The sequence below is a fragment of the Aricia agestis genome, chromosome 5, assembly GCF_905147365.1.
Source record: "Aricia agestis chromosome 5, ilAriAges1.1, whole genome shotgun sequence".
Lineage (NCBI taxonomy): Eukaryota > Metazoa > Arthropoda > Insecta > Lepidoptera > Lycaenidae > Aricia > Aricia agestis.
This window is the reverse complement of record NC_056410.1, coordinates 13,916,887-13,941,968: the sequence shown is the minus strand read 5'-3', so window position 1 is coordinate 13,941,968 and position 25,082 is coordinate 13,916,887. Positions and strand designations below refer to the sequence as shown.

The 25,082-nt window shown below is 37.6% G+C and overlaps 1 protein-coding gene across 2 annotated transcripts; it reads left to right on the top strand.

Moving 5' to 3' along the window:
* The first annotated feature begins 2,864 nt into the window (after positions 1-2,864).
* Positions 2,865-24,512, top strand: LOC121727442 (aminopeptidase N-like). 2 transcript variants are annotated; one of them, XM_042115298.1, is made up of 15 exons: positions 2,865-3,107; positions 10,480-10,676; positions 11,522-12,189; positions 12,297-12,452; positions 12,538-12,858; positions 16,634-16,817; positions 17,991-18,226; positions 18,707-18,887; positions 19,395-19,590; positions 20,107-20,381; positions 21,104-21,300; positions 22,161-22,328; positions 22,555-22,768; positions 23,219-23,363; positions 24,166-24,512. In XM_042115298.1, the coding sequence occupies exons 2-15, from the start codon at positions 10,494-10,496 to the stop codon at positions 24,276-24,278; spliced, it is 3,237 nt and encodes a 1,078-aa protein (XP_041971232.1). In that variant the 5' UTR covers positions 2,865-3,107; positions 10,480-10,493; the 3' UTR covers positions 24,279-24,512. The 2 variants fall into 2 exon arrangements, with proteins under 2 accessions (XP_041971232.1, XP_041971233.1); XM_042115299.1 differs by lacking the exons at positions 2,865-3,107; positions 10,480-10,676 and adding an exon at positions 11,159-11,233.
* Positions 24,513-25,082: the final 570 nt, after the last annotated feature.

The window sequence follows — 25,082 nt, the reverse complement described above, 5'->3', positions numbered from 1 at the left end:
AATTGTTCACACTTGTACAAATAAAGTGTTTTTATAATATTATAATTTATGATACCAATGTGACCCTAACATACCATATACCTACTAGCACAAAAGACGGCTTTGTGTCTAATTACTGGTTCCTTTTCGGAATGTGATTGAAATATACTTAAATTACTAACTAACTTATACAGAATACTTTTTTTTTTTGATGCGCAGGGGAAATCCATCATGGGTGCCCCGGGTTGGGGATGTGCCTCAGTTAGCTGAAGCACCCCGGGGGTATGTGGGACTCTTACCCACTAAAACCACCTGCGGTTTGCCTTCAGCCGTATACGGAGGGATGTCCTGGATCTGTCTATCACAGGACTCCCCCCACGACCGGCCGGTCTACCTCAAAAGGGACCGGACATTCACCAAAGTATGGAAATGCTCCGGCAAACTGAAGCGTTCCCCTCGGCGCCGGGACTAGCTAAGCCGGACAGGTTCCTATCCTTGCCCGGAGCCCCGGATTAGACGTAAGTGTGGAGGTTCGCGTAACGACGCCTCCGCACTCCCGTCCTACGCCGGCGGAGCGGAATGGAGGATGGGTCATCCTCTCTGTTCCGCTCCGCGGCCTCTTTCTGCGAAAGGACGGTTTTGCAGAAAGAGACTGCCGCCTGCCAGGCCTCATCGCTCTCGAGCATGCAGCGAACCATGCTCGAGAGCGAGAGGTCCCGCCCAAGCACCGCCACAAGATCATGGCGCTGCACGGCCCAACGATCGCACACCTCGAGGGTGTGCTGGGCCGAGTCCTCCGCAGCGCCGCACTCATGGCAGGCTGGCGTAGGCTCCCTCCTGGCGACCTTACACAAGTACGCACCGAAACATCCGTGTCCGGTGAGTACCTGTGTAAGGCAATACAGAATACTTACTCTACTACCCTATTAGTAGTAATAATAGCTCCCACACCGGTTTCGATGACGGTGGCCGGTTTCATTGAAACCAGGCCAGCTACGCAGGAGTAATTTTTATAGTGCCCAAGTGTGTGCGCAGTACACAAGAGCACTCTCTATTCCTTTACTCTCATAACCCAGTGGGACGGACGACCGACACGACTGGTGAGAGATCAGGCGCAGGACCGACTTTTTACATGCCCATCCGACGCATGGATCATCTTACTTGTCAGACAATCAGGTGATCAGCCTGCATTGTCCTAACCAATCTTGGAAATAACATGTTTCCAACACGGGAATCGAACCCACGACCTCCGAGTCAAGCCGCGCTCTATACCACTAGACCAAGGAGGCGTTATACTAATAAGTACTATCATTTTTGGAATCCAGCATACTTACATCTTTTGGAGACTCGGGGTCATTTCCACCATAAATTTCAGTAATGCAACACTTGTAGCCCTTGCACGGCCACCAGTAGAAATGAGAAAGTATATACAAACTGTGGACATAAACTAAAGGTGCCGTTCCGATCTCTACCGCGGCCAATCGCGACCGACCAAAATTCAATTAAAATGCCACTTTATGACAGACTATAGTATATGTTATAGAGTAGGATATTATTTGAATTTTTGGGACTAGAGTCTGTCATAAAGTGGCATTTTAATTGAATTTTTCGGAACGAAAAATGATCGGAACGCCACCTTAAGTTTATCTCCACAGTTTGTTTATACTTTCGCATTTCTACTGGTGGCCGTGCTAGGGCTACTGCTGCAGCTAAGGCTGTAAGCACTGACAAAACCATTGTGATTTTCAGACCAGGGCTATGGCTCAAGCTATCTTTGCTACTAAAAAAAGTCAGCACTTTCCGTATCTTGGCTGACGAACGTTTCCGCGATTTGAATTTCTTTCCTTAATTTTGAAGTTTTTTAAGGAAATTATTATAATTCAAACAATAATTTTCCCAAACAGTTGCCGAATATTGATATCGTGGATCTTCCCATGCTGTAACAAAATCTAGACGCGGATCCGACGATGCGGTGAGAAATTGATGATTCATCATTCATGAAACATTCCGTGATGCTTAGCAGGCCTTTATAATTAACACAAACCACTATTGACGTTCGCTTCCAAATCAGCGGTAAAACCATCAGTCGAAACTCGAGTAACAAGTAGGAAAACGATACATTTAAACCATATTCATTGATTTATCTCTATATAAAGTTGTGTTATTGCGTAAGAGGAAAGTAAAACGACTACTGTTTATCATCAATAGCCAATATGAGCCGAGGTACTGCGACAGATTTTTGTATGTCATCAGAAAAAACGAACGGACGGAAAGAAGAGAAAAAGACAGAGAAAAGAAAATGTTAATTTTTCCGTACCATGAATGCATCTTATTCTTACAAGTTAAATTCACATAGGTAAACATGTACCTGTTAAACAAAATACCTTACTCAATTTTCATTAAATATCATTGACCTTACTACATAGAAACTAGCAATAATTATAAAATGTACCTAACATAATATTATAATATACTTAAGTAATTAGTAATTTTTAATCGTACTTATGTACTTACTTTAAAAAACCTTATATTTAAGTATTTATAAATTCAGTCAAACCTTGAGATTGCAAGGTTCGAATATGAATAATAATTCAATATTTTATCCTTATGTTGAAGTGAAAAAGCAATCGTCCCAAAAACATCAGCCCAGTGCCTATATAAAATAATCTTCTGGTGTATTGATGATATCTCTACTTACTACTTACTACTTATCCTTGAAAAATCAATCATTTTAGTACCAAGCTCTAAAAAAATATAATTTCCTTTCCAATACTTATCGCAACAATTAATGTTTACGGCCAAGCCATGTGACGTCATTGTGGCAGCTGAATAGAAAATACTTCATACCGTCAAACCGAGCATTATACGCAAGGCCGTAACTCGTAAACTGTTCATTACAATAACGGCATAGCCAACCACGCTCGGTAGAACCGCTCCTTACGAGCTCGCCAAGCATAACATTCAAGAAATCGGTAAAAATTCAGGTAGACCAGAGACCAAGCGACGTGGTCGCCACAGAACCGCCCACCGCGTGCATTTGCTTTGAGTTAACTCATGTGAACACTAGTTTCTGTTGTTTTGATGAAAATTGTGTGAAGTGCTGTGATTTTAAGGATAATCCGGAAACGGTAATAAGTTTTTATTATTTTATAAAAAATAATGTAAGTACTTATATGTAGAAGTCATAAAATGCGTTATTTGAATTTTTAATTAATGATGTGTTGCAGTCGCGGAAGTGTTATTTTACCGTCGTTATCTATAGTTTAATTGCGATTTTCAACGCGGTTTTAGTATTGCAGCGATAAACCGAGATCGTATTATCAAAGGATTCTAGTAATTCTGGTTGTAATAGTTGAATTAAACAGGGAAGCGTTTTAAGTCACTATACTATATGATAATATATCCATTATCCAGAACATAATTAGGTATTTTAGAACATTTCCACACATTCAGCATTGCTCGATAGATTTATTCTAAATTGATATATTTAATTCCATCGAGTCGGCTCCATGCGAGCCTTCGAGCTGTGAGTTTTGTGGTCCACACAGTAATTATTACTCGATTTGGAGTAAAACTATCGAACAAAACCGTATGTGCAGTACTTAGCAATGCGGGAAAAAGTGTCCTGGCTGAGTTGCGTAGGTTCTTTTCAAAATGATATGAAATATGAATGCAAGTAGCAATTCGGACTAAATAGGTGGATAATATACGCTTAACAGAACGCTTGCTTCATCTCTATAAATAGGTAGATTTTGTGTGATCATCGACGATACCTTTGTCTTGATTTTCACACACTACGCAGACTCATTGAACATCACTTTGCCAACAAAATAAACGATTAAATTCAGTTACAATTGGCAGTGGCGTGTAACTATACCTACCATCTGGGACCCATAGCAACTTTAGTAAAAATATATACAATCAATGTAAGTATAAAAATATAGTATGGAATCTTGAGTTGAGGGCCCGTGGCATATTACCAGCCCTGTCGACCTATCGTTACACCACTGACAATAATATAAAAAGAAGTAAATGTAAAGTTTTGAAAGCACTGCCTTGCTATACAACAGGTTGTCCCAACATGGATGACCCACCTAAAATAATTTCCATTTAGAAGCCGAAATGTTACTTATTGGTGTTGTGGGTATATTTGAGTGAATTAACAATAAAAAATATGTATGAGAACTCATACTAGTAGGTACCAACCTTACGAAAATGTATCGTTTATTGTCAAGTTTTGTTTACAATTTACATTTTAGATTTTAGATCAAATCGAATCAGAACAGAGCGTTCTGATTCGATTTGATCTAACACAAAACGTTCTTGTAATGCATGTAAATATAGTAAGAATTTCTTAGAATTACGCCACCTTGAGATAAAAAATAATGTTATTGAATATCGATTTGTACGCTTTAGGAATTTGCCACGGAAACCGTGAAGTTCCTGCAGCCGATAACCAGTAATTATGAAGCCTATTAAACTCTCGTCAATCTGGACTATTACCTTAACCGTTAAGATTCAATTTAATTATTTGGTTTAAAAAAAACAAGCTACAAAATTGTAATAAAAATACAGCAATAATCTTCAGTAAGTATATGAACTTCAGAACAGGAAAATAACATATTATGAACGTTCCTTTCATAGATTTCCTATATTTGTTGTTGTTGTGTTTAGCTTCCAAAGTAACACCAAATTGGTATTACTTTGAAAGCTAAACAATTTTATTAAACTTTAAATAAATTGGTATTACATGGCAATTGGTATTACCAATTACCATGTAATACCAATTTAAAATTCAAGCATACTGTTACGGTACATGGTATACGGACACGTGGTGCCATCTAGCGATAAACCAGCGAAACTTACCGAGGGAGCACAGGCAACATAAATCCCCTACTCAATACTAGATGGCATGAGGTGCGCAAGTACATACTCGAACCTTCTAGAAAGGTCCAATGTTTGTTTACGTGTTTACCGTTTATTTGTTTGTGTGTAAGGTCTAAATTAAATTTGCCAAAAAACTCAACTTACTGCACTTATCGTAAGGATGGCAGTTTTATTGTGGTACATGCTCGAGCCTCCTAGAAAGTTCCCACGGTTGTTTAGGCCAGGCGAGTCAGTTCAATCTGAGCGATCTTCGAGGCGACAACAAGTGATCAATAGTGAGTGTACCAGTGAAACCTGCGACTTGGCTACGACCTAGGACAGTGATAGTGCTTAGTGATTGGACCTAGTGATTAGTGTTTGAACTTAGTGCTAAGTGTTGTGACCTAGTGTTTAGTGCAGTGTTAATAAAGTCTTCAAGAGAGTCACCAGGTCTTTCTCTCCAAATCCTCGAACCCTAGCACGTAACAATACATTCAGTATCTCCCTAGTATTTACAAATTACGGTTAGGTACCTACTTATTTGAAACACACGCCAATAGATCGACAATTTCATTAACTACATATTGGACGTTTCAATTTTTTTAGGTAAATTTTGAACTAAGATAAGTAAAAAAATAGGATTTTGGCGCGATCTCGGCAATGCGGCAAATGTATGGTCAAGGTCGTTTGCTCAGGGAATGGCCTTAAGATAGAACTAGCCCTTTTACAACACCTAGCTCTCGAACAAAATATATTTGTGTAAGTGACTGTACTTATCACAATTATTTATCGTGGCTTGGGAGTGAACCAATCACAAAGTATACAATTAGTTGTGTCACCATGACGTAGATTGCTCTTTATGGCATCCTGGTATGGGTGGATGGTCCTTATATTAATATTATAGTATTGTATGAGGCATAATTATGTTTATAAATTATAAACAATACATACTCAGTTGTAATATGTACTATCGTGGGCGTATATAAGGGGGGGGGGGGTCCTGGGGGTCCCGACCCCCCCCCCCCCCCAACTCCAACTTACTTGTCCAATCGACAATATATTAGGTATGTACCCACCGATTTTCATCGGCGAGGTACAAGTATTTTTTTAGGGTTCCGTACCCAAAGGGTAAAAACGCGACCCTATTACTGAGACTTCGATGTCTGTCCGTCTGTCTCCAGCCTGTAACTCAAAAACGGTAATAGCTAGAGAGTTGAAATTTTTACAGATTATGTATTTCTGTTGCCGCTACAACAAATACTTAAAACAAAATAAATTAAATATTAAAGTGGGGGGCTCCCATACAACAAACGTGATTTTTCAAACATTTTTTGCTCGGTATCAATGATCACAACAGGTAGGCTCTTAAAATGAACTCAAAATACTCAGCTGTATTTATACTTTAATAATTAATAATAAAATTCAAATAAAATAGACAATTAAGGGGGCTCCCATGCAAAAAACACAATTAATTACTATTTTTGCTCTATAATGGTACGGACACCTTCGTGCGCGAGTCCAACTCGCACTTGGCCGATTTTTTTACTTTCTATTTACAATAATATAATAATAATTATTACACTTTTAAGCGTGTCCGTAGGTAGAGTACCCTTCATGGGCGAGTCCAACTCGCACTTGGCCGCTTTTTTACGGTAGGGACCAGACCCCTCCCTTATCAAAGCTATATAGAGGGTGTAACAAAAATAAGTGATAACAATTTATAGACCAAAAATTTTTTTCACTTTTGTATGGGCAAACCCAGCGTCACAAATTTCTCCATACAAAAGTGAAAAAAATTTTGGTGTTTCAGCGCTGCTACTTTCACAGTGAACTTTCTACAAGGAACACATACACACCCTAAATTATTATCACTTATTTTTGTTACACCCTGTATACGCCCGTTACGTGACCGTTACGCCATCTGCCTATGAATCAGAGAAGTTGATTCATGGGCAGATGGCGGACCTACATTACATTTGGTTGCGTTATGTCAAAATCATCCGACAGAAGTTCAGAACACAGCTAACATTGAATTGACATAGTCCAACCAACTAACGTAGGTCCGCCAATTGCTTATGATTCAATTTCTGCGATGGTACATTTTACGCCGTACGTGATCCTCATCGTCTCCGTCTCATTAGGGACAAACAGAACAACGGGACCTGAGACTTGGCTATCTCTCTGACTGTGCAATTGTGCATTGTGCAACAATAAGATTATGATAGTCTTCTAATTGCACATTAATTATTTTGTTAACTTTGTATATTTGTATTGTAATATTTTGTTTTGATCCAAAACACCACACCATAGCGATCACAAAATTTCATAAAAATTTTGGCATTAAATAATTTAGTTTTGTAACACGCATTTTATTGTAAAAGTTAACTTTTACAATAATTATAATTATTGATACCTATGTACAGTGCCGTAAATAGCCTTTTTTGCGCCCTGTGCGAGTGCGCCCTTGTTTTTTAGATACCTAAGTATTGTAGGTACCCAGAGCAATTATGCTTTGTATAGGCCTGTTTTATTTCATTCAGGGTGATAAAATAATACAATCTGTTGACTGTTGGTAGACCGATCATAATACTTATATACTAAAATTTTGGAAAACATACTTTTTTAAAGAACTGATATGGGCAAACAAGCAGGCGAGCCGTCTGATATCAAGTAGGCCTTTCGACTGTTATACCACCCACGCTGTGCAGCACTAGGGGCGCAGTGGGAACTTTTCGGGAGCAAAGCGAAAAAATAATAGTCCTGCCTGGTCTGGCGATTTTTGCTTTAGAATATGCACAGTAAAAGGGTCCCGAATCCCGATGTACGGAATCCTGAAAAAAGTTACCTACATTCGCAAGTATAGGTCTACATTCGCAAGATACTTGTATGTGGATTGGGGATTGGGTGGTTATAATCCGCTTACCTTCACAAGATTTATACGAAGTTGTCAGCCCACACACTCAAACATAAATTGGAAAAGTTATAAAATCGGAAAGTTGGATATATTTGTTTTTCATATTTTTCACGTTATTGTTCTTATGTTTATAAAAGAATATTATATTGTTTGGCAACAAACAATCTGCACAAGTGTGTATAATGTTTTAACGCTAGTAAGTAGTAAAAGGTGGACAGAGGTGACATGCAGACCGTACCTACATTTAATCCAAGGTTTACTTGAGCCCAAGTCTTGGACTGGTACACGTGGCTAACACATTCAACGATTAAATATTTTGAATCAAAAACAATTGGTGATGGGCGTATTGAAATCATTCAGAACTACCTCTGAATTATTACGAGGGTGATCTTTATATCGTTGGTAGGTAGTGCCGAGCGGAGGTTTAAATAACTCCCGAACTATATATAGGTACGTATCGGCAATGTATTGACTTACCCGCATTCGTCACAAGGCAGGTGCACACTGCAGTGCTATGAACAAGCTATGAACGAACCCAACCATAGAATACATTCCATCGATACTGAGTTCAAAAATAATTACCATAGAGATTAACCATATTGCACATGACTATAAGTCTATACCTAAGCCATTGACATAAGAAACTAGGTAGGTAGTCCTAGGTATAGGGTCTTTGACCTAAGCACATTAGTCAAGGCACAGTATAGCAATATGACATATAATATTGCTATACTGTGGTCAAGGTCTCAAAGATGTATCTTAATATAGGTATACTCTGATGCCTACGAGTTACGACACCATCCTACTAATATTATAAAGGCGAAAGTTTGTTTGGATGTATGGATGTGTGGATGTATGGATGTTTGTTACTCTTTCACGCAAAAACTACTGAACGGATTTTAATGAAACTTTACAATAATATAGCTTATAGATCAGAATAACACATAGGCTACAATTTTAACCGACTTTCAAAATGGGGGAGGTGTTATGTTTTTTTATATTCAACGATTACTCCGCCGTTCGTTAACCGATTTTCAAAATTTTTCTTTTGGTATATAGGGTATCATCCCAATTTGGTATTAGGTATATTCACAAAAATGGTGATCTGATGAAGGATCCATAAGTAATCGAGGGAACTCCTAAAAACTTATAGGGACTTCGGTTTCGTGAGAAGTATTCTAAGCATATGCTACCAACAAGTAAGATTTTGCACCGAGATATACCTGGTATACCGTGGTTCGGAAGGTGCTGAGAGAACTCCTGATTCTTTATAGATACAAGTTTGGGAGTTCCGGCGTTGTTTTAAGAACAGAAAGCATACGCTACTATGCACATTCATCATCATCATCATCACTACCATATTATACCATTTCATAGTCTTTTAGATCGAGACTCGAGTTTGTCAAGCGATAATTTAAAAAAATCTATACCTAATATTATAAACCTGAAGAGTATGTTTGCTTAAACGCGTCAATCTGAGGAACTACAGGTCCGATTTAAAAACTTATCTCAGTGTTAGATAGATCATTTATCGAGTAAGACTATAGGCTATTATCACGCTAAGACTAATACGACCGAAGAACTCAGGAAAATGTGGGAAAAACGGGGGAAATATTTTTTATGAGAAAATGTACGGTTTCTGTATAATTCCTAATTTACGCGAGCGAAGCCGCGCGGGACATCTAGTTGAACAATAATCATATCAGGGTGAGCGAAGCGAGCCCTAGTACGTACTTATATGATATATCCCACAACTAGTCTAGTCTTTAAGCTTTTTTAAGTTAACAAAAAACGACGTATATTTACCGTTTTTTGTTAACCAGGGCGGGTGAAGCGATCCCTAGTATAGGTATCCCACAATATTTACATTTTGTAATACATTTTACGGAAAAACTATCACGCCTATAATTGATTTATGATGTACATAGTAATTTTTATTTATTATATGTTGATATGTTCAGTCAAGGTTTTTAGGGTTCCGTACCCAAAGGGTGAAAACGGGACCCTATTCATGAGACTTCGATGTCTGTCTGTCCGTCTGTCTGTCTCCAGGCTGTATCTCAAGAACCGCTATAGCTAGAGTTCTGAAATTTTCACATATTGTGTATATCTGTTGCCCTATAACAACAAATACTAAAAACAAAATAAAATTAATATTTAAAGGGGGCTCCCATACAACAAACGTGATTTTTTTTTTTGGCCTTTTTTGCTCGATATCAATAATGGCAACAGGTAGGCACTTGATATTTTCACAAAGGCCTTAATTATATGTCTACTTCAATATTTAAGAATAATATTAAAATAAAATAAAAAATTAAGGGGGGCTCCCATACAAAAACACAATTTTTCGCCTAATTTCCCTCTATAACGGTACGTAACTCTTCGTGCGCGAGCTCGACTCGCACTTGGCCGATTATTTATATTACTTATGTAGATGTTCCAAAAGGAATCAATTCTTCAAAGTGTTTAGATTTTAAATACTAATCCGTTTCACTCTATTTTCTAATGTCGCGGCCGCACATGCGTAGTGCTTCGTGCTTAAAACGATACCATTGGCATTGGACGATCTGCGCGTATCATCCAATGGTACCGACTACCGTATCGTCTCATATCAATCTCATAGCACGAAGCTTCGTACAATAGACGCATCTGCGGCCGCGGCATTACGCAATGATTCTGAATACTCAGGATTCATATTAATTATTTTTTTAATGTTTCAGAATGAAGTAGCAGAATGCCATTGTCGACAAGCCGACAACAGTTCCTGGCTTATGAAACCAACGCCGACCCAGACATCCGATATGGCAGGAAAGGAGGAATCTTCATTTCTACCTGTATTTGCATCAGTTTCATTATAGCCGCTGTGGTTATATCTGTTCTCGTTGGTCTCATAGTATACTACATTAGCTATTTTAAGGTCAGTGTGCGCTTCTTCAGTTCTTCAAGTAAAAACAGCCTATAAACACATTGTTTCACACGAATAAATGCAAGAATTTACCAAGTAGTTACAGTAAATTCATAATTGATCATAATCGGTTTTATAGTATTATTCATACTGTATTAGCTTGCGCAAACTTGGCGGCAATCATTGTGCAGGTTTCTACACGTAGAAGGACCTTAAGTATTTTTTTTAATTCTTAATGTTGGCAAATCTGTATAATTTTACATCCGGTCTATTGTCAGATTTTGACATTGACAGCTAGGTTTGGTGTCAAATTTGTTTTCGAAATTTAGTTCGCCGCCGAAGCAAAAGCTATAAATAAATAAAATTTTAGTCACGTTTTATATTCGCAATTTATAATTAAAGCAGCACGTCCGAAGCTAATATTTTTCTTCTTTCGTGTGCATCTCGTATTGCAAGAAAATTAATATATTTAACAATGAAATAAAATAGTTTTAGTTGGTTCTTATAAAATGTATTACTTTCTTATAATCTTCACATTTTCTTTGGTGGGATTGTCTGAAAATAAATATGTAAGTGTATAAAATTATGCTTATTTACTTTAATTACTGATTAAATATTACCAATACAATTAAAATGTTACTGAACTAGTAGCAAGTTGGTCACTGTTTTTTTTAAATAATTTTTTCCTTACATTAACTTTGTAAGTTGTAACATTCTCATATCAAATAAAAAAATTGTCTGACTTAGAATACACACATTACAGTTTTAATAAACATAGGAAAACAGTGGTACCTATTTAATTTATTAATACATATTATATTATATATTATTTAACAATATGTTCCTTTTTCTTATAGCTTTCCCAGACATCCTATGACTTCTGGGGGGATGAAGTGGAGGAATTATTTTCACAGCAAGATGAGCCATCACCAGATCTCCGTCTGCCTCTTCACATCTCCCCAAGCTTTTATAGATTAAAAATAAAGGCAGACTTAGACAAGTCATATTTTACTGGTGATGTGTACATAACAGTTAAAGCTCTTAAAAATGTCAAAGAGATCATTTTACATGCGCAAGACCTCAAAGTCAACAATGTTACATTAACAGAACAAATATATGAGAAAGTTGAAACTTTGCACTCAAGAAAAAGGAGGGATACTGGCAACGAAACAACTGCAGAAACCATTCCAACAACGACAACAAATGAAACATTAACTGTGAATGAAACTACTACTCAAACAGAGATATTATCAAACGCAACGGATGCTCAGGAACAGAATACTACTGAGAGCACAGAACCGACAACTTTAAATCCACTGGATACTCAAGTAACACACAGTAATTTAAGGAATATAAGAATTAACTCAATTCAAAAAAGTACAGGGGACAGGTTAATTATAACCACTGACTCTCCATTGTCACTAAATACCGATTATACTCTTCAACTATCATTTGAAGGAAATATATCAAACTATCTTACCGGTTTCTATAAGAGCAGTTATACAGATGTAAACAATGTGGTGAGGTAAGTTAAAATTTAGGTATTTATTTTATAAACTAACCTTAAACTCTTGTATTCCGTATTAATGAAAACTCTTTGCAAATATAAATTTATTATTTGTCATTTTTTAGGAACATGGGTGTGACTCAATTTGAACCCACATCTGCCAGAGCGGCCTTCCCGTGTTTTGATGAGCCTGCTTTCAAAGCTAAGTTTGAAATAAGTATTGCTCATCCACAAAATATTTCTGTACTATCAAACATGAAGGTAGCTACCCAGGAACCTGTGTGAGTATAGTTTTCTTTTTTTTAAGAAACTTCCCTTTTTTTAAGAAACATTGTGTGATTCCCAAATATGTTTTTGATTTCACAGAGACGAGGATCCGACCTGGCAATGGACACATTTTGAGAGATCTGTTAACATGTCCACCTACCTTGTTGCATATGTTTTAACAGACTTCAAGTATACAGAAACAAGCTATCTGAGCAAGGACAATATCACAAAGCCCATTAGAATCTGGGCGAGACCAGCCTTGATATCAAACACAAACTATGCAGCAAATATCACACCCAAGTTGCTGATGTTCTATGAAGACTTCTTTGGAATTCCTTACGCTTTGGATAAAATTGATCTCATAGCTATACCAGATTTCTCAAGTGGTGCCATGGAAAACTGGGGCTTGATTACATTCAAGTAAGTTATTTTATGTCATAATATTTCATTACAATATTAAAATCAGAAATAACAATCCTGCATTTGCCACACCATTTATTATGGTAACCTGAAAATGAAAACTATTTTTAATAAGTACATAGTATACACATTACACAATATATAAAATGTACTATAGATACATCCAATATCTACCTATTATATGACCCAGAAAAGACGAAAACATTATGTTATTATATAATGTTGTATTAGAGCGCGGGAATTCCCCATATGCCGTGCCAACATCTTAAATACGGAACCGGCTATGGCTTCGTGATACAGACGACCATACAAAAAAATACCGTTAACCTAGATACCTATACCACTTTAAAAAATATGTCTGATTTTCCCAGGCTATAGGGTAAAAAGCACGTTAAGTGACGCGCGTCAATTTAAACGGTTTTGTTTATTTTATAAACGTTTTATCTTAAAATACCAATCGTAAAGATTAACAAAACAATAAAAAATCGGCCAAGTGCGAGTCGGACTCGCGCACGAAGGGTTCCGTACTGATACAGAGCAAAAATAGGCTAAAAATTGTGTTTTTGTATGGGATTAAATTTTTATTTTATTTTAATATTATTATTAAATATATTAAAGTGCACATAGAACAAAAGAATGTGTGAAAAATTCAAGTGCCTACCTCTAATCACGTTTGTTGTATGGGAGCCCACCTTAAATACTAATTTTATTTTGTTTTCAGTATTTGTTGTTATAGCGGCAACAAATATACACAATCTGTGAAATTTTCAAAAGTCTAGCTATAGCGGTTCTTGAGATACAGCCTGGAGACAGACAGACAACGAAATCTGAGTAATAGGGGTCCCGTTTTTACCCTTTGGGTACGGAACCCTAAAAAGTAGATAATGTTAATGACCTTTACACTTTACGTTACGTCAAATAAGTAATAATAATAATAATTAGGGTTCCGTAGTAGATTGCCGTGTTGATTCTAAGATAAGGCGCACTGGAGCTTATATTTTACATAGTAAGAGACTTTCCATACGACGTTTTTTTTTTTTGCGCACTGACGACGCGCTTTTCTGATGCGCTCGTCTTTTGCGTGTTTTCATCGCGTTTTGGCAGATATAAAGTTAAAAACGAGTTAGCACTCGGCTTCCTTCCGTTTGCTAAGCGTTCAACTTGCGTTTGTATCGATATAAATGAGCTTAAAAAAACGTCGTGTGGAATTGCCCTTACTTACCGCGTACAGTGCGACAAGGCTTTAAATGAACGTGGGCGGTGGCGCTGCTCGTAAAGTAAAACTGTTAAAAACTGTCAAAAATGACTTTTTTGTATGGCAGTTCCTTTTTTTCGCCACGTTCATTGAAAGCTTGTCGAGCTGTAGTTAGAGATCCGTATGCATAAACTCGAAACTACTGTCGGAACCCGAAGCCAAAAATACCGAACGAGATACTTTGTGTTTGAGGATTGTATGCATATTTCGAAGTAGTACATTAGGATACAATTTTAGAGGTTTCTAAAGCAATATTTGCTTAACTGTCTTTATATTATGACAACAGCGATTTCTCGAGCGAATAGAGGGCGGGAGCGCGACGGCCGACGGGCTCGCTGTGAGCTCGCAACGTGTTCGTCGCGAGCGCGCTGCGGGTTCCAAGTATCTTAGGGCATGTCCACATGTCCACGTTACGACGTAGTCAACGTGAAACGGTGCGGTCGTGACGTGGAGATGTGGACAGGCCGTTAGTGATAGATAAAAAAACCGGCCAAGTGCGTGTCGTGCCATATGTAATATAGGGTTCCGCTAGTTTATGATATTTTTTGTATGGTCAATGAATGCACATTTATAACGTGTTTTACCTACACTACTAACAACATCGTCTCAGTTAAGTTCAAAGGCCACTCCCATTTGATGTGTAGGGGAGGTACCGTAAATTTTTTTTAAAGATTTTATACACCATTTTGTCGGCATCATTAAGATGTGCATTCATGCCGAATTACGGCTTTGTAGGCCCTATAGTCTATGAGCAAAACCGCGGACAGACAGACGGACAGACCGAAACTATAAGGGTTCCTTGTTGACTACGGAACCCTAAAAAGACACTTTTCAACAGAATAGAAAGTTCATCAATATTTACGGAACCCTACAATTACATATACTTACACCTGACACCTCTGAGTTCTGACTCAAGTTTTATGTTTTGATATGGTGTGGAATTAATTTGAACTTAATTTACATTTAATTAGATGGCTGTATCGAATTTGTCCTTCACGCTAATTCTATAATAATTATGAAATAGCAATTTGCGTTTTACTTCAAACCATAATATTGTAGGTTTGAGGACTGAGGACGAATACTCTACAGGTCTACACAAACATTCAATGAAAATTAAAAGTTTTTTTTCCAATGACTCATAGAATATTTTACGCGTGAAAAACATTTGCCTGCCACAAATCTGCATACAATGCGTTACCTACGTGTTGATATTCAAGTTGATATTTCCGTACATAAAGTTTCGCATGCCGTCACGTAATCTAATTCCCTATCAGAAAATCTTGAGACAGCGCAGTTAAAGACAGCTCTGGATTTATGTACAGGCAGTATGGCCTATGGGCGGCAGATGTCCTATGGCGTCCTAGGGGGAGCAGCAGCGTCCTAGGGCGTCCTAGGGGGAGCAGCAGCGTCCTGGGGCGTTCAGGGGGAGCAGCAGCGTCCTATGGCGTCCTAGGGGGAGCGGAAGTGTCCTAGGATGGCGGTAGAGTTCGTTCATAGGGGCGGCAAAATTAAAGTGGCTTATACTCATAAGTAATTGGCCAAGTGCGAGTCAGACTCGCGCACGAAGGGTTCCGTACCGTTATCGAGAAAAATACGCCTATAATTGTGTTTTTTGTATGAGAGCCCCCTAAAATTTTTATTTTATGTTAATTTTATTATTAATTATTAAAAAATCACATCATTGAGAAGTCTGTGAAAATTTCAACTGCCTACCTGCAGTCATTATTGATTACGAGCAAAAAAGGCCAAAAAAATCACATTTGTTGTACGGGAGCCCTCCTTAAATAGATATTAATTTTATTTTGTTTTTAATATTTGTTGTTATAGCGGCAACAGATAGATTATACAATCTATGAAAATTTCAGAAGTCTGGTTATAGCGGTTCTTGAGATACAGCCTGGAGGCAGACAGACGGACAGACAACGAAGTCTTAGTAATATAGGGTCCCGTTATTACCCTTTGGGTATGGAACCCTAAAAATATAAATCCGGCCCTGATTAAAGAAATAAGAGTTCTATAGTTTGTCCTTATGGTTTCGATATTCTAGTTTATAAAACCAGCTTACTAAAAAGTTATTTTAAAAATGTGATTATAAATAATATGATTGATATATAGATATCGAAATAAAAATAATAAAACATAATGTTTAACATGATACATTTACCATACTATTATGTTAAAGTATACCTAGTAAACGTATCGTGCGCAAGGTTGCATATTTTACATATTACATAATTAATTTTAATGTTTCGTGCCAAAATATATTTTCAGCAGTTACCAATACCTTTTGCTTACAAAAATGACCATTATATTCAGGGCCCCCGCTACCATATGTGCAATGTGTGCAATGCACACGGGCGCCATCCTCTAGGGGCACCAAATCGCCATCTTTAGGGGCGCCAAAACCAAGGTCCAAAAAAATTTGCCTAAAGGGGCGCCAAAATCCTTTTTTTGCACACAGGCGCCAGTAGCCCTTACGTGGGCCCTGATTATATTCACAAATACCATCTCATCTTCCAGAGAGACAACTCTACTAGTGGATGAGAAGGAGGGTCTTCCGTACGACAAACGCAACGTCGCTATAGACGTCGCCCACGAACTCGCTCATCAATGGTTCGGAAACCTGGTTACTATGAGATGGTGGACCGACCTCTGGTTGAATGAGGGATTCGCGACTTATATCGAGTATGTGGGGGTTAATCATGTAAGTGTCATCTTTATAAACCTTTATTTGAATCTGGAAAGGAATGAATGGCTCAACCGTTGGCGGCAATAAAACGCCTTAGTTTGTGTTATTGACGAATAGTATGAGGTGAGAAACTGATGTAAGGCGCCTTAGTCGGTCTAGTGTATAGTCCGTGCAATCCACGAAGACGCGCCCCACTCCTCCTAATCGTTTATAGTATACTAGCTATTTGACCGAGCTTTGCTCGGTATTCAATAAAACACGAATTAAATGACATTTTCTAAAAATGATTCCTAGCTAGATCGATTTATCGCCCCCGTAACCCCCTATATACTAAATTTCATGAAAATCGTTGGAGCCGATTCCGAGATTCCAATTATATATTTATATATACTAAAGATCGCCCAATAGTCGAAATTCGACCTTACTTGCAACGACATTAGGACTACTACCTATATTTTGTTAAAATTTTGACTTCATTATAGTTTTTTCAATTCTTGGCTCTGGGACTCAGCTAATCTTAGGCTGGCCGTTTAAGCATTGTCTAATTTGAATCTAAAATTAAATAAAAAAAAAACAATAATCCATTTTCAATTTGTCAACTTGTTGTCAACAGACTTCAACCATAAATAAAAGAGTATAATTCGTATGTATAGGCTTGTCACTCAAAAATCTGTCATTTTTCCTAGTAGTAGTGTCGTAGTGTGTGTAACGTTTTATTTGTTAAAAATATATATGATAAAAGCATTATTTTAAAATAATATTAGCTCGATGCACTCCTTCACCATATAAACTATAACTGTGTGAAATTTCATGCACCTACCTTTCCCCATTTTTCGTAAAAAGGGTTACAAAGTTTTTCTTTCACGTATTAATATATAGATACAAGAATTGCTCGTTTAAAGATATAAGATTATGACGTGTGCAAGCTTTCGCCAATGTTTGAGTGTTATCGGTACACACTAATTACCTATGAGTGCACGCGCATACTAAAATAAATATACCAATTAAGGAAAAGCGTCACGGTAAAAGGGAAAGATGCTCACCCAAAAAGTGGTGGGGCGCGTCTTCGTGGATTGCACGGACTATACTTTAGCATTAATTGGTTGTTAACGTAACTCCTAAACAAAATGTAACTTCTTTTTAATCGAGTATGAGCATTAATTGAAGAAATCTGTTGCTGTTTTTCAGATCGAACCAAACTGGAGGATCTTCGAATCGTTCAGTCAGGAGAAAATGTCGTTACTACATACTGATGCGCTTAAAAACACCTCCCCCGTTTCTCGAAAAGTAGTCGACGCAGGAGAAATAGCACAAAAGTTCGACGAAATATCGTATTCAAAAGGCGCTAACCTTATACGCATGCTGAATCATACCATCTCAGAAACGTTGTTCAGAAAGGGTCTGCTAATTTATTTGAATGACTGGTAAAGATAATTTAAATTGGATTTTATTATAACAAGGGGTAAAAACAATAGGTCTCATTAAAACACTACACCCGATACTTGGTTGTAATTTTGTAATAGAATTTCTTTAACGCGTCGGAACCGTATGTTTTGCCGGAATAAACACCATCCTATGTCCTTTGCCGGGACTCAAAGTATATCCATAATACCAAATTAATCAAAATTGGTTTAGAAGTTTAAGGGTATGTTTCACCACTGCCTGATAAGTGCCGAATAGGCTATCCACCACTTAACTTGACAGATGAAGTATGGAGAATCTGTCAAAAAAGCTGTGAATGTGTTTCTCTGTCTCTCCTTAACAAAAATATTTTCGCATTTATAGAGACACTTGCCAAATTATAATATCTACACTAATATAAAAGTATAGATGTGTATAATCAACAAACAGTGAAGCTAATATCATTTGAAAAACTACAGTGATATATTTTTTTACTTCTTCAGGAAATTCCAAAACGCGGAAGAGAATGATCTATGGGCCGCCATGTCAAAGTCTGTTGAGTCGGATCCGGAACTGAAAACATTGTCTATGGTGAAGTTCATGAACTCGTGGACGCGTCAGGCTGGATATCCGGTTGTCAACGTGATAAGAGACTATGACACTGGACGAGTCACTTTCCAACAGGTATATAATTGAGGAGCTGGCGAACAAAACCGGACAAGTCCACCACTCACCAGAGTGTGAAAGTATATTTTTTTCGAATCGTCTTCTCTTGACCCATCTGCGTCAATCTCTGTTAATATTTTCAATCAAAAGGCTTTGAAAAGTCCATTTTCAGACAAAACCGGATTAGTTCAGGTAGTAGAAGTTTTTAAGCCACTGTGTGATTTTTTTTCTCGCGGACTAACCCAGTTCTGTTAGCCAGCTCCTCAATTAAATTAGGGGTCATTTACATGAGTATGAGCATTACTGGATTTCTCCAGCTATCCAGTGTCAGGTGTCCACCACGTAGCACACCTTTTGTGTTTCTAAAAGGCGTTTAAAGGCCTTATGGTCTGCAGTCCCATATTTAATAATTATTTAACTGTAATTTAATGAAAATTTTGACAATAAATTCAATATATTTCTGCTAAGACTTTGTCTTCAATAAATTAAAATTAAAAAAAGAAATATTGTTTTTATGTATTGCAGAAACTGTTCACGAGCACCAACGACCCCCACAAGGCGACCGCAAAACAAATATGGCGGATACCGATCAGCTACGTCATATCGAATACCACAGACACAGCTAACACCAAACCCAAGGTGTGGCTGAATGACAAACAACTGTCAACTGAGCTAGACATTAGAAGAGACCAAGCTTTGTATGTCAACGTTGATGCTGTAGGTAAGTACTATAATGCTACTAGCTGTCCCGGCAAACGTTGTTTTGCCATATAAAGTATTTCGCCCATATTATTTTATTGAAGTGACTAAATAAGTATGGCACCATGGCAACATCCATCGCTATCCCGTCGCACAAACAATTATTTATTCAACAAATGCACTTATCAATATATTTAGTAGATGCTATCCGATTCTCCACCCTAGCCTGTGGAAATTCCCGATGCGACAGCGATATTTCCGATGAATTTTGTGATGTTGTTTTTGCGAAACGACGCCGCAACGTAGTGTTGTTGCCTGGCCCAAACTGTTTGCACTCTCAAAGGAAGTTACCAAAGATTCCTTTGAAGGGCAAACATTTATTATTATTATGTCCTATATTATTATACCTATTCTGTTGTCTATACTTCGTAAGCCATGACAACTCTCTGTAATGTAATGTCACTTACATTGTCTATGCTAACTGTCAGGCTTCATTACTTTAGTAAACATTTAGATGGATGTTTAATTTTATTCGCAGGGTATTACAGAGTGAACTACGACCAAAGAAACTGGGAGTTACTAGACGAAGCTATTAGAACTGGTGACTTTAAGAATCCGATGACCAAAGCTCAACTAATCGACGACGCATTCAATTTGGCTAAAGTCGGTCAGCTGAAATATAGCTATGCCCTTCGACTATCCTCCTGTGTGATGCAGGGCGATGACTCTAAGATAGTTTGGGAGCTCCTACTTAATAATATGTCGTTCTTGAAGCACAATTTGAGAGCAACATCGGGATATAGGTATTTCCAGGTATATCATATTATCATTATAATATACAATATTTTTTTTTTACAATCACACTACACTTTATCACGTAAAGTCTCTTTCGGCGGCGACGTGATGCGCGCTTCGTTCGGGAGCCTCCCTCGGAACCTCCGGTAAACTACACCGGCGGGCCAGAACTCCTCCACCTCGAAGATGGATAAAACTTGAGTCGGCACTCTCACCACAAAGGATATTGTATATTGATAGGATATTGTATAGATATCATTTTATAATTTTAACCCTTAGGGCCGCGCTACAGCGGAATGGCAGCGGCGAAGCGAGCACTTTCAATGTCATATGATTTTAAACTTTATCTTTATTATTGTAATACATAGTATCACTTAAGAAATTGCGGCTACGGGCGGCCGCTGACTTCTCAAGCGATACTATGTATTACAATAATGAAGATAAAGTTTAAAATCATATGACAATGAAAGTGCTCGCCGCGCCGCTGCCATTCCGGTGTGGCGTGTCCCTAATTGTGCTTATAATTAATTCACACAATATTGACAGTAATATTCATATACATTTACAGTAATTTTTGTGCAATAAAACTTACAAATGGGTGCATGGTTTTCAAACATTTAAATAAATCACGCTGACGCATATGTGTACGCATTTTGCGTGCGCATCCGTGACGAGTAAACGCATATTGTAAACAAACTCAACTTGTAATTGCGGATAGTAACTAGTTTAAATTTTCATAGGATTATATGAGAAAACTACTAGGCAAGCAGCTAGAGAAACTGAACTACGGCCTCGATAAACCCAAAGACGATAACGAAGCATTTTTAATCGACAATCTAATAATGTGGGATTGCTTAGTGGAGTCGCCGCGCTGCCTCAAGTGGGTGCGAGATCAATTCGAACAGTTGGCAGCACTGGACGATCTTAATAAAAACCCGTATGTATATTTTACAATTTTATTTGTACAGTTTTTAAATTAATATGACTAAAGACGTTTGATCTTGGTTAAGACAAATCACGTTTGAAAAATTCTATGAGTTTTCACTAATATTAATAAACTGGGAACACCGTTATTAAAAATTCCTTCCTTAATAAGCCTTCTATTATTTTTTTATTTACCTGGAACCGCAGATAAAGATTGATCGCCAGATTACGAGTCAACTACTAAAAACGCACTGCGTCGCGTCTTGCTCTTGGTGTAAAATAACCCCATGTAACGGTTCCTTTATATATATCTGTTAGTGGTCTAGTTTTCTATTGCATTTAGATTATCCTTGATTCTCTCAGTGTAAATCCTTACTTAATAATTATAATATTATAAATTTGAATGTGGGTCTGTCTGTCTGCTACGTCTTCACGCCCAAACCGCTGAACCGATTTGGATGAAATTGGGTATGAAGATTCTTTGAGTCCCGGAAAAGGACATAGGGTACTTTTTATCCCGGAAAAAGTACGGTTCTTGAGCGATACACGAATATTGGCGGAACGGAGTTGCGGGTGTCATATAGTAGACCAGTATTTCCCAAAGTGGGCGATAACGCCCCCTTGTGGGCGCTGAAGGTCTTAAGGTGTGGGACCCAGAAAAATGCGGGCGTTGTGTATAGGCTTAGGAGGTGCTTTATTTCATCTGAATGCATTTTAAATTGAAACAATGGGGGCGCTAAACATAATTTGTTCTCAAGTGGTAAGTGTAGTAAGTGGGCAGTAGACAAAATATGTTTGGGAACCCAGGGGGTCCATGCTACAGGTAGTAGACTATGAAAATGATGTAACAGTATCATTAAATAACTTTTTCAGCATCCCATCATACCTCCGACCGATAGTATACAACATAGCGATCACGCACGGCGGTCGGCGCGAGTTCGAGTTCTTCTGGAACATGTATCTCAACTCCACGGACCCCAATGTACAGAACCTCATTATTAATAACTTGGCGGCAACTAGAGAGGAGTCTTTTATTATGATGTAAGTACCTACTATCTTTCGTGGTGCAAATTGAAAAAAAGTGCAGCATTGACAGCATATGTAAGACAAATAAAAAAAATATTATCATTTATCACGTATAAAAGTTCTTCTATTTCTATTTGAAATATAAACAAACGAGCAAACGGATCACCTGATGGAAAGCAACTAATGGAAAGCAACAAACTAAGATATTAATCTTGAACTAATCTATTTGTTCTTATTTCAGGCTGCTAGAAAAGAGTCTTGGCGACATACCAAAGCAGTATGCCTTATCATTATGGAATGTAGAGCCGCCTGTCGGTACAAAACTCGCGCAAAACTTTCTCATAGAGAACTTCGACAGAATATACCAACGGTTCACGCAGATTGACTCGTTCAGTTTCGCCGGAGTTCTGAGTTCCACATTCGGTTTTATCACGAGTACTGATGAGTTGGAAGTGGTAAGTTTTTATTTTGAAAGATGCCCTAGCGGCATTCAGCCACTATTGTCGCCACAAATGGAACTATTTGCGCCATTTTGAATTATCAAACCAAGATGGCGGCATTCGACAAAATGGCGTCGTGGTCGTATAGTTAGTAGTTACAGAAATAACGACGATATTTATTTGCAGTCATATTATTTAACGCTAAAATAAAAACTTACGTTTGATATTATGCGAAGACTCGATGTTGGCCGCCAAAATACAAACTGCAAATTTCTTAAACTGTAAATTTTACTAGAATAAATTCTATCATATGTCCTTACCTGGGACTCAATTTATGAGCAGCGTTTTTTTGGAGACGGTAATGCGAAGGAGTCACAATAGATCCTCAAGGGTCGTAGTAGCGTCAGAGCTGTAAAATACTGACGAAATGCAGTATAATACGACTTATGATTTGTATTTTCGCAGCTCAAGCGTTTCGCGATAAAACACAAGCAGCAATTGAAGCCGATGTCCCAAACTCTACAGAAGATAGTCGACGCCGCCGCCGTCCGCATCGCGTGGATCAAACGACACACCAACGAAATCAACCAATGGTTCCAAGATTTTATGAGTACGTAAATATGTTTTATTGTAAGGGAAATTTGTTTCTATTGAAGAAGTTTAGAATGGAGTCTAAATTTAATTTACTAAGGGCCTTTTTCACCACTTCCTGATAAGGCTATCCACCAATTAACTTGACAGATCAAGTATGGAGAATCTGTCAAAAAAGTTGTGAATAGCCTATTAGGCACTTTATCAGAAAGTGGTGAAACAGGCCCTAAATGTAATGAAATAAGCGTGGCAACGATTTATTCGAGGGCTTATAAAGTTATAGTAGTCTTATGGTACAAGTTGGAAGCCGCCTACATGAAGTTGCAGCAAACGACGTGTCGTCGCGTCGCGTCATTTCTGTGTATTTCTATGAATGTGTCGCTAGCTGCACAGGGTATTTTATAGAAATACATACAAACCAGTAATGTCGGTGCGACACGTCGTCTGCGGTTGCTTTATGTCGTCCGCTGCCAACCGGCACCATTAGGATGGACTGCATGAAGATGCGATACTGAGCTGCTGCAATGCACGTTCCACGGTTTTTAGTAGTCATTATACATAATATTCGAAACAGACTTGTCAAGTCAAGACAAAGCATGTCAAGACTGTCGTGTTCTACAGGCTATACTACTATTAATATGCGTATAGCACATTTATAGGTAACAATGTAACAACTAACAACCCAATTTTTTTTCAAGATTTAAATGTTTGTATGTAAATGAAAAAACTAAAGCCCGTAATAGATATCTCTTTATATTGTTTTATTTATATAACATACCCATATTGTTTGAAAGATTTATAAAATTATATTTCTATTGCAGAAAACTCGTCTGAAGTGACACCAACACCATCGTCTGATCTGACGCAAAATGTAACGATTAGTGTTACGACCCCTAATGGGACAGACACCAATACTACGAGTACGAAAACTTAGGAGGTAACATCCTTTAGTTTAATTATTATAGTCATGAAAATTGATAATAGTCATGAAAAGTATAATTGACATTACGTAATATTATAATAATTATTATTCATGTGTCTAAAAAATACAATAATCAAAACACTCCACTAATCCAACCCACCGACTTGAAATGATAAACATTTTATGTACTGTCATATAAAATGCATTTTTTTCTCTCATCAAACCCGTCAATCCCCAAGCGGCACCCGGCTGTCGCATAACAATTGAAAATCTATTGTGTCTGCGATTCCCACGATCGAGGTATTAAGTAACAGACAAAATATGCCAAAAGCAATTTGACAAGATTTTGAAACAGGCTCTCAGTTTGCCAAATATGAAATAAGAGACTTTTTTAAAAGCGCGTTGTCTCTAAGTTATACAAATTAAAAGAATTCCAATTCCAAAAAAAAAGGCCGGCAACGCACCTGCAGCTCTTCTGATGTTGCGTGTGTCCATGGGCGACGGAAATTGCTTTCCATCAGGTGACCCGTTTGCTCGTTTGTCCCCTTATTTCATTAAGAAAAACCTTATGAATAAGTTAAAGCAGACGTCATACTACTCAGCTTTAATTTGATTTAATGTCAATTCTTATACTTGGTATTTATTATATTTAAAATATATTTTTTTAGTTAGTCAACTTTAACATACAAAGAAAAAAAGTCATACAATATTTAAAACTTGTATTTACTGTAACTTAATAACCTAAGATTTTAAGTTTAAAATTTTTCGTACTATTTTAACATTTAATAATATATTCCTAGTTCCTTATAAATTTTT

Excerpts from the sequence above, each read along its gene's own strand:
- LOC121727442 (XM_042115298.1), top strand. The coding sequence starts at position 10,494 with ATGCCATTGTCGACAAGCCGACAACAGTTCCTGGCTTATGAAACCAAC. Across the intron at positions 21,301-22,160 it reads GACGATCTTAATAAAAACCC|CATCCCATCATACCTCCGAC; the intron begins GTATGTATATTT and ends TAACTTTTTCAG. Across the intron at positions 22,329-22,554 it reads GAGGAGTCTTTTATTATGAT|GCTGCTAGAAAAGAGTCTTG; the intron begins GTAAGTACCTAC and ends TTCTTATTTCAG.